General features: G+C 38.8%; 1 protein-coding gene across 1 annotated transcript in view; it reads left to right on the plus strand.

The window, feature by feature from the left end:
- LOC127629282 (plexin-A1-like) overlaps positions 1-19,378 on the plus strand; it is a 267,994-nt gene that overhangs the window by 155,391 nt on the left and 93,225 nt on the right. Inside the window, exons 8-9 of the mRNA XM_052106444.1 lie at positions 32-131; positions 8,815-8,929. Of these exons, the coding sequence (XP_051962404.1) occupies positions 32-131; positions 8,815-8,929 (215 nt within the window). The remainder of the gene's footprint in view (positions 1-31; positions 132-8,814; positions 8,930-19,378) is intronic.

The following is a 19,378-nucleotide window of genomic DNA, read 5'->3' on the forward strand; positions in this document are numbered from 1 at the left end:
CTGCCGAAGCTCACTGTATGTCTGCTGGCAGGTGACAAGCGAGTGGTGAAGCTCTATCTGAAATCCAAGGAGACAGGGAAAAAGTTTGCCAGCGTGGATTTTGTCTTCTACAACTGCAGTGTCCATCAGTCGTAAGTCAACAAGTTTTGTCTCACTAGAGAAAACCAGCTGCTGCCATATAACTCTCAACTCTTTCTCCTATATCTCTCCTTTTCTCTTTCTTTCCAAATCTGACAACTTGGAGTTTATTTACATTGGACCGCACTGTGTGTGTTTGTGTGTGTATGTGTGTGTTTGTGGGTACATGTGTGTGTGTGTGCACGTGTGTATGGTTACTGCTTTGCGAGAGAGTGATGTTATTTGTGTGTGCCGTTAGCAGTTCTTTGCTGAGATCAGAGATGAGATCAGACTGTTAATGTCACTTCATTAACGACTCTGAGCATCTCTGACTTCAGCCATCCAGATTAACTGCTCATGAGTTATTTTCCTGCAGTTCTTACATCACTCACTCTCTCTCTCTCTCTCTCTCTCTCTCTGTCTCCTGCCTTTTCCTGTGTTTAACTCAAAGGATGGCTGGGGTAATGAAAAGGAAATAAAGGGTTAAAAACAGTTTAAAATGCAAATGCAGTGTTCTTATAAATGTAAATGTGCAAAGCTGTAATCTAGACGAGTGAATATTCTGAAGAAGCTAACATTTTGCAGACAAGGTAATCTGCATACATACATTTGTATTTGTATAATGTATTTCATAGTTTTGATGGCTTGACCAAAGTTCTAAAATGTGGAAATAAGTAATATTAAAGAATGAGTAGGTTTGACAACCTTTTTATTAGAATTTTTTTACTACAATATGCCTTGTCATACACTAATAAAACATATTTTAAGTATATTTAATACTGACCTTACTGTCTAATGAGGTAAATATTATAATATTTTAAAACTAAAATGTTTCTCTGCATATTTTTTGTTTAATTTATACAAATAATAATATAAAGGTACTACAATTATGCTATAATTCTAAAATGTGGAAAATGGTAATGTTAAATAATGAGTAGGTCCGTCCAACATTTTTACCTGTTATTTTACCTGCTTTTTTATTTTTCTAGTTATTTTTATTTTTGAATAACTTTTTTTTCTTGGAGTTTGCCTTGTCATACAGTAAATAAGGTCAACTAATCAGATGTTTTTAATATGTATTTAAGTTGTATTTAATAATGATCTTACTGACCTTTAAAAAAAATAATTTTATTTTATATAAAATAGTAGACTTGTCATTGCCATACGTTGAAATGAAATGTATGTGTATACAGTATATATATATATATATATATATATATATATATATATATATATATATATATATATATACAGCTCTGGAATAAAGACCACTGCAAAAGTTTCTCTGGATTTACTATTTATAGGTATGTGTTTGAGTAAAATTTACATTTTTGTTTTATTCTATAAAGTACAGACAACATTTTGCCCAAATTCTAAATAAAAATATTGTAATTTAAAGCATTTATTTGAAGAAAATGACAACTGGTCAAAATAACAAAAAAGATGCAGTGTTTTCTGACCTCGAATAATGCAAATAAAATAAGGTCATATAAATAAATACTGAAATCAATATTTGGTGGAATAACCCTGATTCCCCTTCTGTCACTCACTCGACGTTGTGTCGGTGAAGTGACAGTAGGGGTCTCTCTTGAAAGTCTCAGTTGCCTCTGAGCTTTGAGAAAAGAATTTGCATGTCCCTCCCCCAGACATACGGGTATAAAAGGAGAGAATCGTGCATCCGTTTAGTCAGGTTTTATCTTTGGAGCCGAGCGGTTGTGTGTCCAGCGAGCTGGTGTTTCACGACTGTTCCACTCACCTTTACAGAGCTTTTGCTGTTGGACCTTATGGCGCATTACTGCCCGTGCTGTCTACGCCCCTGGGCACTTCGACAGCACTTCTAAAAAGAGCATAAATCCTCTAAAAGAGCAATAATTTCTCTAAAAGTGTAACACATTTGGCATTGAACACAGAGGCAGCGTTTGTGGATGTTGCTTGTTCTCACTGCGAGAACTTGACCATGGCAACGTTGCGGTCGCGGCTTTCCTTTCTGAAAGGAAATGCCACTCCAGCCGACCCCTGCGTCGTGTCTTCCTCCCACGGGATGGAGGTCGACCCGGCCCGGTCGACGAGGCAATTTGGGGAGTTCAGTGGGCACGGCTTCACCGGGTAAAACCCCACGAACCACCCGCCCCCCAGCATGCTCGTTTGCATCTGACCGGTCCGAGGTCTGATGTCTCCTTCGGACCCCCGGGCCGGTTGATGACATCGGCGCTACATCGGAGAGCGTCACGGCGCCTGACGCGGAGGACTCGACCTGGCTGCCACCTTCGGGTCAGCCTGCCAAGTTTGAGGCTGACGCGCAGATGGCCAACATGCTTCCCGGACGCCCCCCGCCTCCCCCTATATGCTTAGATTTTTAATTAATAATATTTAATAATTAATAATAATTAATAAATGTTTTCGTTTATTTATTTTTTATCTTATGAATCACAAGACTTCTACCATTTGACAAACTGAACAAAACTTTCCTTCAGACTTCAGTGATTTACTGAGACTTTTTTCTTTTTTTTTTTTACTTTATACTCTCCAAAAATATAAAACAGATTTTTTTTTTAAATGTCACATGCTAAGTTGAAAGTTCAAAAATACTAATGCACATGCTCTTCCCTCCAGTCCACTTCTCCGATATCCATTAGACTTTTGGGGTTTAAGTATTCACTACATTGAATGTATTTTGGAATAGAAATAACAGAAAAAAACACATCACGCCATTGACTATCTTTGAAAACCGACCTGATTGCTCAACCAACAGTTCTCTGTTATTCTGTTGACCTTATTTTCAGTCTCTATCTCTATCTCTATCTCTCTCTCTCTCATGGCTCTTGTTATCTCCTCTGTCCATATTCATCTCCTTGCCCCTCCTTTCGTCCCTGACCCCCTTTGGATAGACAACAGGTTGGACTCCAAGCGAGAGAGTGTCTCCAGATGTTCTCTGCTCTAGTGTCTCTTGTCTGCCAGCACTCTGTTCATTAAGTCAAGCTGTGTGCTCTTGTATACCTCAGCGTGCTTTACATTAGCATAGGACTGTACATCCCATTACCAACACAGCCACTTCAGCCAAAGGTGGCAATGGTGAAGTGCTCACCTGGTGCTCCTTGTGTACTGCCTCACTTTGCTTTGTGTGTGGGACTGAAACGCTTGTATTTAGCCCTTGTGATCACTGGGACTGTTAAAGTGTATGTACATACTAAGTTTTAATCTAAATATTCAATCTAAATGGTAAAAGTGTGAGTATATAGGTGGGCCAGGTTTTTTGTATATTTTGGAGACCACATGAAAGCAGCTTGTTAAACACAACAAATGACTGATCTATAAATGGAAAAAGATTTTTAAAAGGCTTAGGGGAAAGAACATGTTTTGCTTTTATCAAAACAATAGAAGTCAATGGAAAGTCCCTACCGCGATAGAGAAAAAAAAAGTGTGTGTGCGCTCGCAGAGGAGAGGGGTGTTTAGGGGTGTCTGCTTGGCACTGCAAATTACCCTGCTAGCTATTCAAATGCAGCGTAACAATATTAGAGTTTAGCATGAGACAGGGGGAGGGGACGGCTTAATCGAGCATGCGAGGGGCCCGATGCATTTTTAACAAGAGGAGCGCTGTGAATGAGGAGGTGAAAAAATGGAAAAAGGCGGCATGATGGTGGCTTTTGTTGCACTGATAAAGTACTCGCGAGGCTGAAAGGTTAGCAGAAGCTTGGGCATTTTAATATGAAAGGAGCCCATGTGTGTGGCAACAGGACACACACTTGAAAAGACAGTCTCATCTGTGAGTGCATATGTGTGTGTGGCCCAAGGGTTGGCACCATGCACTAGTGACGTCTGTTGAGCTGGTTTCCTGTCATTGTTGGGGACAGTGGGGTTCAAAATCCATATTGAAAATCTGGGATTCAAAATCGAATTTAAGCTTGTAAATAAACCAAAAATGAAAAACAAAGAAACCTTATCCTGTAATATTAACAGGAAATATTTTTCGTTTTAGTTATTATTATAATTTTGGGACATTGACCATGTTAAATTCTTTCGACAAAAGGTCAGATTTCTTTGATACAAGATGCTCTTTGGAAAATTCTCAAATCATCCACCTCGCTGTAAATCAAATATAAAATGTACAGATTACATCTATCCTTGGATGTATTGAGTGTACTCTCTATAAACATGTGTAGCATAGTATAGCATAGTATGATTTAGTATGGCTTAGATAGTATAGTATGGCATGTAGTAGGAAGGTATGGTGTTGTATAGCACAGACTTGAGCTAGAACGTAATTATTACTTGTCATAAACTGAAATGAATGATTGCAATCTTTTCATATTCAGAATTAGGGGTGTGCAAATATATTTGTCCTGATATATTTGCAAAAGATATCTGTCCATATGACAAAATTATCTGTATCTGTCTCTGTATTCAGATATATATATATATATATATATATATATATATATATATATATATATATATATATATATATATATATATACACACACTCACCTAAAGGATTATTAGGAACACCTGTTCAATTTCTCATTAATGCAATTATCTAATCAACCAATCACATGGCAGTTGCTTCAATGCATTTAGGGGTGTGGTCCTGGTCAAGACAATCTCCTGAACTCCAAACTGAATGTCAGAATGGGAAAGAAAGGTGATTTAAGCAATTTTGAGCGTGGCATGGTTGTTGGTGCCAGACGGGCCGGTCTGAGTATTTCACAATCTGCTCAGTTACTGGGATTTTCACGCACAACCATTTCTAGGGTTTACAAAGAATGGTGTGAAAAGGGAAAAACATCCAGTATGCGGCAGTCCTGTGGGCTGAAAATGCCTTGTTGATGCTAGAGGTCAGAGGAGAATGGGCCGACTGATTCAAGCTGATAGAAGAGCAACTTTGCCTGAAATAACCACTCGTTATAACCGAGGTATGCAGCAAAGCATTTGTGAAGCCACAACACGCACAACCTTGAGGCGGATGGGCTACAACAGCAGAAGACCCCACCGGGTACCACTCATCTCCACTACAAATAGGAAAAAGAGGCTACAATTTGCAAGAGCTCACCAAAATTGGACAGTTGAAGACTGGAAAAATGTTGCCTGGTCTGATGAGTCTCGATGTCTGTTGAGACATTCAGATGAGTCAGAATTTGGCATAAACAGAATGAGAACATGGATCCATCATGCCTTGTTACCACTGTGCAGGCTGGTGGTGGTGGTGTAATGGTGTGGGGGATGTTTTCTTGGCACACTTTAGGCCCCTTAGTGCCAATTGGGCATCGTTTAAATGCCACGGCCTACCTGAGCATTGTTTCTGACCATGTCCATCCCTTTATGGCCACCATGTACCCATCCTCTGATGGCTACTTCCAGCAGGATAATGCACCATGTCACAAAGCTGGAATCATTTCAAATTGGTTTCTTGAACATGACAATGAGTTCACTGTACTAAAATGGCCCCCACAGTCACCAGATCTCAACCCAATAGAGCATCTTTGGGATGTGGTGGAACGGGAGCTTTGTGCCCTGGATGTGCATCCCACAAATCTCCATCAACTGCAAGATGCTATCCTATCAATATGGGCCAACATTTCTAAAGAATGCTTTCAGCACCTTGTTGAATCAATGCCACGTAGAATTAAGGCAGTTCTGAAGGGGAAAGGGGGTCAAACACAGTATTAGTATGGTGTTCCTAATAATCCTTTAGGTGAGTGTATAGTGCTGTGCAAAAATTTTAGGTGCTTGTGAAAAATGTTGCATAGTGATAACACATTTGGCATCCACATTTTGGATGTCTTCAAAAATAATGACATAAATAGTTTTAATTTATCAATCAACATCATACAAAGTCCAGCAAACATAAAAAAAAACTAAATCAATATTTGGTGTGACCACCTTTGCCTTTAAAACAGCCCCAATTCTCCTAGGTACACCTGGACACAGTTTATCTTGGTTGTTGGCAGATTGGATGTTCCAAGCTTCTTGAAGAATTCGCCAAGTTCTTCTGTTTCGGCTGTCTCAACTGCTTCAGTCTCTTTATATAATCTCAGACTGACTCGATGTTCAGTGAGGGGCTTTGAAGGCTCCCTGTTCTTCTATTCTAATCTTTTCTATTTGCAAAAGTAATGTTTGGGAGTCTAGCATTTATATTTCATTGACACACTAAAGCTGAAGATATAAATAACCATCTTAAGGCTTAGATGCTTACTTCAGTTGTATGTGCCTAAATGTAACCCAGATCTTTGCTTTTTTAAAAGAAAAGAAGGGTCGAATCTGAATACATTTTTGTGGTAATCAACATTATGCCACATATGCTGTCAATTGAGCTTAACTTGCATTGAACACGAGATATTAAAAAAAATGGTCATGCAAACAAAATGATGGCTGTTTTTGCTGTGGTATACCTCCATCAGCATTCCTGAGGGGATCTCAGGGGCGAAAAATGCTACCAAAGTGTAGAATATGGCCCTTTTAAGAAATAAAATTCATAGATCGAGATTCCCAGAATAGTTTGTTTGTTTGTCATAGGATTCACATTAAGGAGGAATCCAAATGTGAATCCAAATGTGACATTAATTAGTGGATGCTCTATCTATCTCTCTCTCTCTCTCTCTCTCTTTTCTACTCTTCAGTCCCCTCTCTTTCTTTCTCACCCCTTTTTCCCACCCTCTGCCTGTGTTTTGCTCTATCCTCCTCCCTCTTTCCTGGTCTGTTCTGAATTAACTTTTGTTGTTTCATGCTTTTTCTCATTTTTTTCAGTTTTTTACATCCTCTTTTTCTCCAGAATCGATTTATTTCTCTTCCTCGGGCACGGCTAGCCCTTTAATTCACACGCTCTTGTGTCTCATGTAGTCAGGGCTTTGTCATGCACCAGCAGTGGACGTGAGCATAAGTCTTTGAACATTTGGCACGGACAGGGGTAGAGTGATAGAGTGCACTTCTCGCCTCTTTGTAACACTCTTGCTGACCGCAGAAGCCCTTTCATGATATTTGAATAGTGTTGGGTGTCTGAGGAGAATTTGGGTGTGGTGCACTATATGGAACCTGCAGAGACTGTCCTCAAAATACTGTGAAAGTGTTATTCTGTATGGTTTTTACTTAATAATACATAAGCCCTAATAACACCCTGCAAAGCCAGAGCGCAGTAACTACATTTTAACGTTGTCTAAATTTAGTTGTTTCCAAAATTAAGTCTCTTAGACTATGATCTGTCCTGTGACAGATGAAGTTTGTCTCAGTTATGCTTAATAAAAACCATGTGAGGTTATTTTATAATCCAAATTGTCTCAACAATCAATCATTTTGAAGCCATTTTTCTCAGTTTCAGTGTTGTAGTTACAACATTTTGACTTTGTAGGGTATCATACTACACAATTACATTTACATTTATGTATTTGGCAGACGCTTTTATCCAAAGCGACTTACAGAGCCCTTATTACAGAGACAATCCCCCTGGAGCAACCTGGAGTTAAGTGCCTTGCTCAAGGACACAGTGGTGGTGGCTGTGGGGCTTGAACCAGCGACCTTCTGATTACTAGATTACCCGTTATGTACTTAGACCACTACACCACCACACCTTAATACGCAATATTATACTATCCTATACTGTCATACTATACTATACTAAACTTGAAATTGACAAAGTGTGTTAATAAAAGTATATTGTCCCCTGTATAAGAGCGTTATGTTCAGTAAATTGCATTAAATCATATTACCTCATTTACTGTATACTACAATACATAATATTACATAACCTGTCATTAAGTGCTCTTACATAATGTGTAATATATATCTGTAAATTCTTAAATACTAAAAAGGAATTTGCAACACTTTTAACTTATTGTGATGTATTTACGAGTAAAAGGATATTCACCTGGATATATTGTTGGGTGGGACATAATTTTAAACAATGGGATTTGATTGAATCTTGAAATGTAGGCTAATATTTTATTGTTTAATAGTAGTTGCCACCACTCATGCGGCCTTGGTTACATCAGCTGAAAAGAAATTTAGTTTCTAAGGCAGAGAAAATGATTACATTTTAATGAAAGATAATAAAAACAACCTTATTGTTTCTCCAGTATAGCATGCAGTGCAATTATGAACTATCAGATTACATTTAATTTGAATACATAGGGTTAATTTTGTTTTTATCTTTGTCTTTAAATGTTCTCCTGTCCACTGGCTAGAAGAAGAAGAAAAAAATGACGCAAACTCTGTTATTCTGTTTTGGAAGATTTTTCGACCACTTCTGTCAAGCTCAAGTCATTTTAAAAGTTTGTGTTGAATACATGATAAGAATTGCTCCTACGCAACTCCTCAGTTATGCCTTTTTGAGACATGACTGTAAGACTAGTGTACAGATCAGCATCCTTGTCCTCCCCTACCAAACTGCAAAAAAACGTCCTCCGTAACCATAGCAACGGATCCAACCTACAGCTTTGTTTAAGTACGAGGTGTTAAAAGTTGACAGATCAGTGCTGTTTGTGACGTGTCTGGCATTCTTGTTTTGTTTTTTTCCACCTTGAGGTGCCAACTAAAAATGTGGGCTCAGTTGTTAAATGTCTTGGACAATTCACAGCATAATTGATGTAAATGAGTCATGTTGTAAAGTGTTTATATAATGATTAAAATGTTAAGCTTTACACTTTGGTCATTTTCTTGTGTGATAATCATAAATAATCACCCTTTTTCTCTCCCTTTTTCCTTTTGTAGGTGTCTCTCTTGTGTGAACGGCTCCTTTCCATGCCACTGGTGCAAATACCGCCACATGTGTACTCATAATGCCAACGACTGCTCCTTCCAGGAGGGCCGCGTCAACATGTCTGAGGTGTGTGCTTTCTAATGTTATTATACACATTTACACACACAGCTTTCTGTGCATGGCCCCTTCTCATTTAATAGAAAATTGCTTTTCATATTTTGCAACCCATCACCAACAAATACACACCCAATCGAGCACACATGCACACATGGGCGGTCATGTCCCATTTGCTAGCGTTGTTCTTTCGCGTTGGCTTTGTGCGAGCAGCTGTTCTAAGGAGAGCAGGGCTGGATTAATGCAGTTATAAACGGCACTGACTGAATGACTATGCAAATTGAATCGTGTCCTACATTTACAAATGCTACATTTGCATAAAAAAAAATATCAATCACATCTTCCTTTCGCATGAGTGCTGGAACTGCGCAAGGCTGCGTTACGCGTGTACAGTGTGTTATGATTACGATACACACACACACACACACACACACACACACACACACACACACACACACACACACACATCAGTCCTCCGCACTGCCAAAGTCGTCTCCAGGGAGCATTTGTATCTCGAACCATGTTGAGTCAACCGGGGGGCTTCATATACTCTGCAGCTGTTAAATCGCGCAATTTGTGCTGAAAGGGGCATTTGAGGGGAATGTACACAAATGTTTACCCTTTTCCACACACCCTTATCTTCCAGACACCTTTCTGCTGTGCTCTGATTTCCACTTGCTGGTGAAATAAACTGAGCATGGCAATCCCAGCACAATCCAGTTACCATGAATCCATTCATATCGTACCTGAGCTGGCATACACAGGCTAACTGGATGCTTTGAAGGAGCGAGACATTTTCAAGTCGTTTTCTTCCTCCATTTTTATTCATTCATAGAGTTATGTATCATTTAACTACACGTTGAAATGTATATTGATAGTTTAAATTGATGATTTGTTTTAATTATATGCTTTGCTTTTGCTAAATGACCATATTGACATACTAAGATAATGTGTCAGGTCTTTATAATTTGTTCTAAGGGGCTGTTCAGACCAAATTTGTTATTCGTCAAAAAAAGCTTGACACTGAGCAACAAATAAGCTGGTGTCTCAAATAATATTTTTTTTAAGTATTATTATTATTATTTTACTGGACACTGTATCTTAAAATATGGGCTACTCCTGTGAGAGACGCTGAAAAAACCCAAAGATGCCTAGCGCAATTTCTGTAGAAAAGAAACTGAAAAATAGCACAGATGGAAACAAAAACACTTTTGATGTGAACAGCCCCTGATATGTTCTCAGAATACTTTAGCATGTTCCAACTAGTTGCAAATAACTTTGTTTATTTTAAGGAATATTCTGGGTTCAGTACAAGTTGAACTTAGTTGACAGAATTTGGGGCATAATGCTAATTTAAAAAAAAATAATTTCAACTTGTCCCTCCATGTTTTTAAAAAAGTTTCCATGACAACGCAAACCCTGTCATTCCGCAAAAATGCTGATTTAATCAACTTTACAGCTCAAATAATACACAAGTTTTAATAGAAGAATTCACTTCCTTTGCAAGTGCCTCACTGTAACCTCAATCTTTCTTTATTTCTTTCTTTAAAGAAAAATAGGGACCAATCAAAATACATGTTTGTGGTAATCAGCATTATGAAACAAATGCTTTTGATTCAGCTTAACTTGCATTGAACCTGCAGTATTCTTTTAAGAAATAATGGACAGTATGCCATGTTATAGTGTAAATGTAGTCTCGGCTACAGGGCGTTTTTAGGCAAGGCACACAGTAGACCTTACATATTATATATTTGTATCAATATGCTTTAAAGTATACAGCCTGGGGTGCCTTATTTCTTTTATTGATTATTTGTTAATGCGTATTTAGATTTTTATTTGTGACCGTGACTACACATGCCCGGCCCCCAAGTGGGCTAATCAGCTGAGGAGAGTGGTAAGTGCAGCAGGACGTGGCAGTTTGAGAGAGTGAGAGCCACATGCAGCTGCCATGTGTGTGTTTGTGTTTTGTGTCTTTTTGTTTAATTAAATATTATTTTGACTGTTCAGCCGGTTCCCGCCTTCTCCTTTCCCAACCTTAACCTTGTTGCATTGGTGCTGAAGCCCGGGAAGGAGGAGGGATGTGCTGTTGTGCAGTCCTCGCCACTGCCATCCACCCAAAGGAGCAGCCTCGGCCATCCGCGAGGGGAGGAGGGACTTGCTGCCGACCACCTGGAGCGGTGGAGCCGCTGCCAGTGGCAGAGGAGTTCCCTACCAGCCGGCAAAACACGGAAGGGCGACTTGCTCCGGTCCACCCTGGGAGAAGCAGCTGTCGTCTGCAAGAGGGTAGAGGAGTGATCGAGGAAAAGGCGGAAAAAGGGGGGGTGTATGTCATGCAGGGGGTCTCCAGCCTGAGGCAAAGGAGGGAGGAGTGTGACAAGGAGGAGGGCTAATCAGCCGAGGAGAGAGTTAAGTGCAGCGGTTAGAGAGAGACACAGCAGTTAGAGAGAGAGACACATGCAGCTGCCATGTGTGTGTTTGTGTTTTGTGCCTTTTTGTTTAATTAGATGTTATTTTGACTGTTCAGTTGGTTCCTGCCTCCTCCTTTCCCAAACTTAAACTTGTAACTAGTATGACTTGTTTAGACAAAGCAATAACAGGTTTTTAAATGCTTTTACTTCTACTTTTCCTGCCACTGTCTCTTGATTGATGGAACAAACTTGAATCTATCTGTCTTTAAGAAGAAGAACTAAAAAAAATGTAACTTCCTGTACAATCAAGCATCACTGTACCACTAAATAAGCTCCCATGACATGCTGTGACTAATAAGTGCTGGAAAAGATGCTCTTGGCATGGAGGCTGGTTATTTGTGGTGTTTATTGGGTGGGGGTTGAGAGTGAGACAGTTGTGGGGATTTAAGGGTAAAGGTGTGAGATTGAGGCAGGACAGTGAAGGAGACAGGTGTTTGAGATCTGTTTTCTTCAGATCGGGTAGTAATAACCAGTAGTTTATGTGAGATTTTGAGATTGCTTGTCATTATTCAGAGTGGCTGAATCTTTACTTCACTTGGAAATCAAAGTGGTGTTTGCAAAGTAACAGTTGCTTCTAGGGGTGGGCGATAGACCGGTTCAAATAATACATGCCAATAGGTAAAAATTTTCGAGTATGCAAAACACTGCTGCAATGGAACAGAATTGCACGTTCCAATTGGAGGTGGCACTGCAAATATGTTTATTTAAATTTTAAGAATATTGTTATATAAAATTGTGTTGCAACTGTGAGTTTTAATGAAGTTTGTCAGGTTAGTGGCATCAAAGGTTTAAAAGATTGTCAAAGTTTGGTTTGACGCACTTAGTAATACTGTAGGTCAGGGGTGCCCACACTTTTTTGTGTGATGATCTACTTTTAAATGATCAACTCAATAAGATCTACCAACTAAAAAACACAGTTTCATTTCAAATAAGAAAATGCTTGTTGGGACTACTGCATGTATCCTACATGGAATTCATCTTCTAATTACTAAAAAAATATATAATAATGTTCAATTTTGATGTCATTCAGTTTTAAAACTAAACCCAAAACACCTACAGCACAATAGATTACAATAGCCAGGGCATTTACCTTATTCTGATGACGAGTAAATATTGACCAGGCGAGGTTTTGTTTATTCAGTTGCCATGACAACTAGGTTTGCAAAACTGTCTGATTCCATTCAATTTTGCCTAATCCGGACAGTAGTATCGCAATTTCGCGCTCTGTTCTCAGAAGTCCTTGGAAGGCATGTATGCGCAAACCTAGTTGTCATGGCAACTGAATAAACAAAACCTCGCCTGGTCAATATTTACTCGTCAAGTGCAAGTCAGACAGAATCTAAAAGAAGGAAAGACATTATATATATATATATATATATATATATATATATATATTTTTTATTTAACGAAAGTAGATTTAAATTTTGTGCGATCTACCAGCATTGCCTTTGCGATCGACTGGTAGATCGCGATCGATGTATTGGGCACCCCTGCTGTAGGTGAACTAGGTATCTAAAAGCAGACATGAATATTGGGCATGTCTTTGAAATAATCACTACTTTGTTCTTATGAATGGACAGCAATTCTGATTGTTAAATTTACACTCATTTTTGCTCATTTTAATGGAAATAATTTTTTGTATTTTTTCCGCCATGACATACGGAGCCCCCGAAGTGACCTGTGCAAAAAAAAAAATCTAAGAGACTTTCAGCGTGCATCGAGAAACTATCAGCGTCGCACGAGATACTTCAGCGTGCGCACGCGTTACAGTTTCGGTGTGTGTATAGCTCTTTTCCGATTAGCGTCATTGCCATCATTCATTTACTCAAAGATACTGAGAGCATGGATGCGCATGAATTTATAGAGATATATTTTAAACTTGGCCTTCAATACAAAGACATTACTGTCTATGACATTTGTAATACTGTCATGGCTGAGACACGCTTTGATCTTCCAAAGGACACTAATCAAGCATTAAACTTGTACTTGCATTTAACACGAGAACTACCGGAATTCTATAACTATAGAATGGCCATAGTGGTCATTCTGACCATTCATACTAGACTGTACCAAATGTCATGTCATATTTACATTCAAAACTTCTATTGAGGTTTTAGAATGAAGCTTCTAATGTCTGTCGTCATATTTTATGGCGTCATCACCCTAAAAATGTATTGAATAAAATAGAATAATATGGATCAAATGGAGCGCCAAGCGAACGCAGATAGTCCTACATAATACTGATCTTTTTTGTAATATATAATAGTGCTAGACTATACAAATACATAGGCCTATATATATATATATATTAGCTGCTAGACTGCCCGGAAGGTGCGTGTCTCAGCTTTGTGTACAGCAATTTTTTTCACTGGAATCAAAATCCATGAATAAATGAATCTGTTATATTAATAATAAACACCAGGACACGAAATTTTAATTCTAATGAATGTGAAAATGTATTAGTTCATCGACAACCACAGAACTTGCTATTGTAGCTAATTACAGATACAAATTTGATTATTTATATTAAATTATTCTCTTTGTAAAATAAAAACAAATCAATACAATAGCTTATAAAAACATCACCAATGTGTATTTCAATGCATAGTAAAAACCTTAGACATGTATGAAACACATATAGGCCTAACCCAAAATGGCCAAAGCGGTTAATAAAGAATATGAACATTCGATAAACTGTGGGAAAACTGATTTAGAAAGCAATATTTGTTTTACTTCATAATATCATTACGCGATAGTTTCTCGTGCGCACGCGATAGTATCTCGTGCGCACGCGATAGTTTCTCGTGCGCATGCAAAAGTCTCTTAGATTTTTTTTTTTGCACAGGTCACTTCGGGGGCTCCGTAATGACAGGCTATTATGGTGGTATCAACTGTTTTACATACAAATTACACCTAAACAGCACGTAAAAACAAAATGAACCGTGGTTGGTCGCTTCATATGTCAGGCAATCAATCTTGTCCTATTTAAGTTAGGATTATTGGCCACAATAAGCTGCAAACTGGACATTTCCTAGATCTTTCCCTGATCCTTCCAGCTGAACCTTAACTACTTGCTTAATGGCATCCACAAATGCAGTTACCACATTCCCCTTCCAAATTAATTTATCTCTGCCATTATTACAGCACAGTCTCTGAAGAACCTTACCTTAAAAATTAATGAAACATCCTCACAGTGACATGAAAGATAAACCACGCAGCCACCATGCGTAATAAGTCAAATTTGCAAATCAAATGTATATAAATCAACATTTGCCTGACAGCGTATAAACAGGAACACATTAAATCTGACCAGGTGGAAAATTGCTTAAGTAAGCCACACTTGAGGAATCCACAAGGAGAAATAAACAAATATTCATAGAAACAAACAAACGAATAGCGTGGCTAACACATTTGTTCCAGCACTGGTTATTTGTGAGCCCAGCTGTTGGCTGGTAGCTGTAGTTACACTTGGACAGCAGTTTTGCCCTTTGCTAGTGCCATACTGTACCTGTCTATATGTTACATAGTTATGTGCGCAAACTTGTGCAGAGCTGAGATCTTTCCTATATTCTAACATAGGTTTTGGAATAATGGTCTTTGGACACTTAAAGCACACTTGAAAATATCTGAACGTCTTTGCATTATAAAACAAAATAAAACAAAAAGTGTCCAGATATTTTTGGACACCCAGATTGCCCCAACACTGATTACCAGCAAATGGACCACTGAGACTGGTTGTAAGCTGTTGACCCACCTTGGGAATAAAACACTGCCATAGTATCTCTTTTGCTGTTTTTGGTAGCTTCCTAATAACGTTCATCCAACTCTGTTAAGATACAACCATAAGCCCAGTCCATAAACGTAATGAATGTGGTTTGTTGTAAAGATGATGAAACAGGCGTTACGGCTGCGTTCTCTCACTCATTTGAGACTCATTAGTGTGCGTCTCCGAAGAGACAAATGTGGGTTTGATAAATAAGTCATGGGGTAGTGTATCACCAAGGAACTCCTCGATGCTCCCTTGGGAAGTGCATGATTCAGTAATGCTCTGCCTCCTGTTTGCTCTCATAAACAAAGATATGTCCCCCCACAATAATAGCAGGAATAGCAAAGAACTGCTGGTGTATATACAGTACAGTATGTGATATCAAGAATTGTAGTGCAAATAGGGGTAACTTAAACCATAGTTTATAACTCTGATTTACACAGAGCTGTTGGCATTAAAACCTTTCTACTGAAAGCTGTTGTGCCTACATTGTTTAGTAATAAAATAACTCAACAGTACTTTCTGCAAACATTGTATATATGGAATATCAAATACCTCTCATGGCAATGAAGTCCATTCCACTGTAATATAGTTGTTAGCAGGAAGACTGTAATTCAAAGAAAGCCTACACAGAGACCATAACATAAAGTTCCACTGCCTCAATTATAATCAGCAGAACCTAAATGCTGCTGATGCCAAATTTGGAAACTGAACAGTTTGGTTGAGCTCAGATTTATTTTATATTTATCTTTCATTAGTGCATCATTGTTTTTCAACTTCTTTTTCGCTTTGAGAGAGTAATACAAATTAAATACGTTTTTCATTTGATATCTTTAGATTATCAATAATGTCTGCTACTTTCTTTTTTAGATACATCATAATGTCTATGGTTGATCCATTAAGCTTGACAAGGATTTCAACCTTAGTAGAAATTTAAGCCTTGTCAGAGTAGTGGTATATGTTTGTGAAGATACTTGTGAAATCTTACAAAACCAGTCAAGAACATGTCCACCAACATTTTGCATGTATATATTATTTTTGAATTGTATTTATTTATTTATTTATTTTTGCATACGGCTCACCGAAAGTGGGTTTGGGGTGCTTAATTGTCATGAAAAAATATTTATACAGTGTTTATATACATATATGTGTTACGAATGGGCAGCGAAGGCAGACGAGGAGATGCGGATCCAAATGCAGTTCAATTTTATTAACCAAACAAACAAGGCAGGTACAAGGAAAACTCGGGAACAAAGGAAAAACCCTCAATGGGGAAATAAACACAAGACTGAGGAAACAGGTAGGGAACACATACCGGGCTAACAACATTCAACGAACGACAAGGAGTGAACAAAAAGCAGGGCTTAAATACACAGTGAGTGATGACTGAATAAGACACAGGTGAGAACAAAATGGCAGTGATGATGGCAGGTGGATTCTGGGAAGTGTAGTTCTTTAACAATGACAAGTGAACACGAAGGCTAACAAAGAGACTAAGGGGCTACACAAGGGACAAAAGTGAAAACTAAGGAATGCAAAGGTGACAAAAATGGCAGACAAAGGGCAACAGTGAAACAAGACAAGGAATTCCTAACAATATGTGTATGTATATGTATATGTATTTGTAAAGTAAATACAGTATTCAGACCCCTTCATTTTTTTTCCACATTTTGTTATGTTGCACAGGGTTCCCGTGGATCCTTAAAAAGTCTTAAATTCAGTATTCCAGCATTTAAGGTCATAAAAATTCTTAAATATATTAAATGATACAACAAAATTCTTAATTATAATTTAAAGAGGCTGATGAAAGATGGGAATCGTGACAAACTAATGTGATCATCAAACTTCAAAAGAATACGATTTAATTGAATAAATGCATGCACTGCTACTTTCAGAGTGTAAACGTGGCACTGTATTTACTCCATGAGTGATTCCAGCTGTTACAGAGCAGTTCGCAATCATTAAGCAATATCGGAAATGTATGACAAGCTATCACTAATGATCACCTGTTTATGATGATGTTGATGAAATATGTTTACTTTTAATTTTTTATATTGTAGTACGTTATAGATTATTGTAGGAGTGCACATTTTATTACCCTTATCAATTTGAGTGAGCTCTATGAATCAAATCAAAGGAAAGACCAAGAACTTTTCATATATGCTTCCAATTTTAAAAACTATTGGCAGATTAATGAGCTCCCATTATGGGTCTTCAAATATTACTTTTCATGCCGTGTGTTATATAGCTGTTTGTGAATGTAAAAAAAAAAAAAAATAAGAACTGATTCTGAACACCTGAAACGAGTCGTTAGTAATTCCAGATTTACTTCCTGTACTAACCTAAATTATTTGGTAACAAAAAGGCCGCCTCTGGTTTTCATTGGCTGCTTGGGAACAGCTTTGACCCGCCCTCAAACACTACACTAAGTGGTAGACCAATCACAACAGACTGGGACATCTGACAATCAGAGCATAATAGGCTCTCTGAAAGGAGGAATTTAGAATGAACGCTTTAGAACGGATCATTGAACGAGTCATTTTTGACACTGGGAAAAAAAGGTAATGCTGCAATTTAAATTATGAGCAAATTATTTGACCTTGGATGAATGTAAATCTATTGTATGAGACCTTTAAAACAAAATTAGGCATGTTTAAAGAACTGTCGTAACCTCCGTTCCCTGATGGATGGACGAGACGTTGTGTTGATGTAGTGACACTGGGGTCGCCCTTGGGAGCCCCAAACACCTCTGATCTTTTGAGAGCAGGCCAATGGGAATTGGCCAGTGTAATTTCCATGCCACTCCCCCGGACATACGGGTATAAAAGGAGCTTTTTTGCAACCACTCATTCAGGTTTTGTGCTGAGGAGACGAGACAAGGTCCCGGCCATTTCAGTGGGTAGTTCAGTGTTGTGGCAGGAGGGACACAACGTCATTCCCTCCATAAACTTGACGTTGTGTCGATGTAGTGACACTAGGGGTCCCTATACAAAACGCCACAACTAACTGAACTGTATTGCGTGAACTGTATTACTTACCGTCTACTGCATCGTGATGTGCCGATATAGCGGCTACATACACCTTCAAGGTAGAGGGGGACAGCTACTCCTCCCGCCTCTCCTGCAGGAAGGAAACACTGATCCAACTGCGCATCTTTGGGAGTGTTCGAGTTGGAAAGAACACCACTTAGCGAACAGACTCAACTTCAGGGCATACAGGTGGATTGTAGTGGGAGCCTTGGCCTAAGTTATTGTGTATACCATTTTTGGTGGTAGGCCACTTAGATCTTCTGGGGGGGGGGGGGGTTAACCAAGTCTGGGTGGGCAAGTAAGGTGCTCCTTGTCCTCCCTGACATTGCACAACATCTGTGCAAGTAGGCTCACTGGGGGGAACGCATATGTGCTCTTTGGACTCATGTTTATGGTCAAAGGAATGAGCGTTACACCGAGGCCTGTACTCTGGAGCGGGATCGATTTGGAGGTGGAGGGTCCATCATGGTCTGGGGCAGTGTGTCACAGCATCGTTAGACTCAGCTTGTTGTCATTACAGGCAATCTCAACACTGTGGGTTACAGGGAAGTCACCCTCCTCCCTAATGTGGTACCCTTCCTGTAGGCTCATCCTGGCATGACCCTCCCGCATGACAATGCCACCATCCATACTGCTCGTTCTGTGCATGATTTCCTGAAAGACAGGAATATCAGTGTTCTGCCATGGCCAGCAAAGAGCCTGGATCTCAATACCATTGAGCACGTCTGCGACCTGTTGGATTGGAGGGTGAGGGCTAGGGACATTCCCCCCAGAAATGTCCCTTGGTGGAAGTGTGGGGTAACATCACACAGCAAGAACTGGCAAATCTGGTGCAGTCCACGAGGAGGAGATGCACTGCAGTACTTAATGCAACTGGTGGCCACACCAGATACTTTTTATATTGACCCCCTCTTTGTTCAGGTACATATTATTCAATTTCTGTTAGTCACATATCTGTTGAATCGTTTTATGTACACACAAATATTAACACATTTAAAGTTTGCTGAAAATAAAAGCAGTTGAAAGTGAGAGGACGTTTCTTGTTTTGCTGAGTTTATATATTAATTAAGCATCTTAGTCGTAATGCAAAAAAAATCTAATTTTCAATATAGTAGTTAAAAAAACAATAATGTTATGAAGTATGGATGGATTTGTTGTAGCAAAAGCATTGTATTCTACTGTAAAAATTACTATTATA

The sequence above is a fragment of the Xyrauchen texanus genome, chromosome 35, assembly GCF_025860055.1.
Source record: "Xyrauchen texanus isolate HMW12.3.18 chromosome 35, RBS_HiC_50CHRs, whole genome shotgun sequence".
Classification (NCBI taxonomy): domain Eukaryota; kingdom Metazoa; phylum Chordata; class Actinopteri; order Cypriniformes; family Catostomidae; genus Xyrauchen; species Xyrauchen texanus.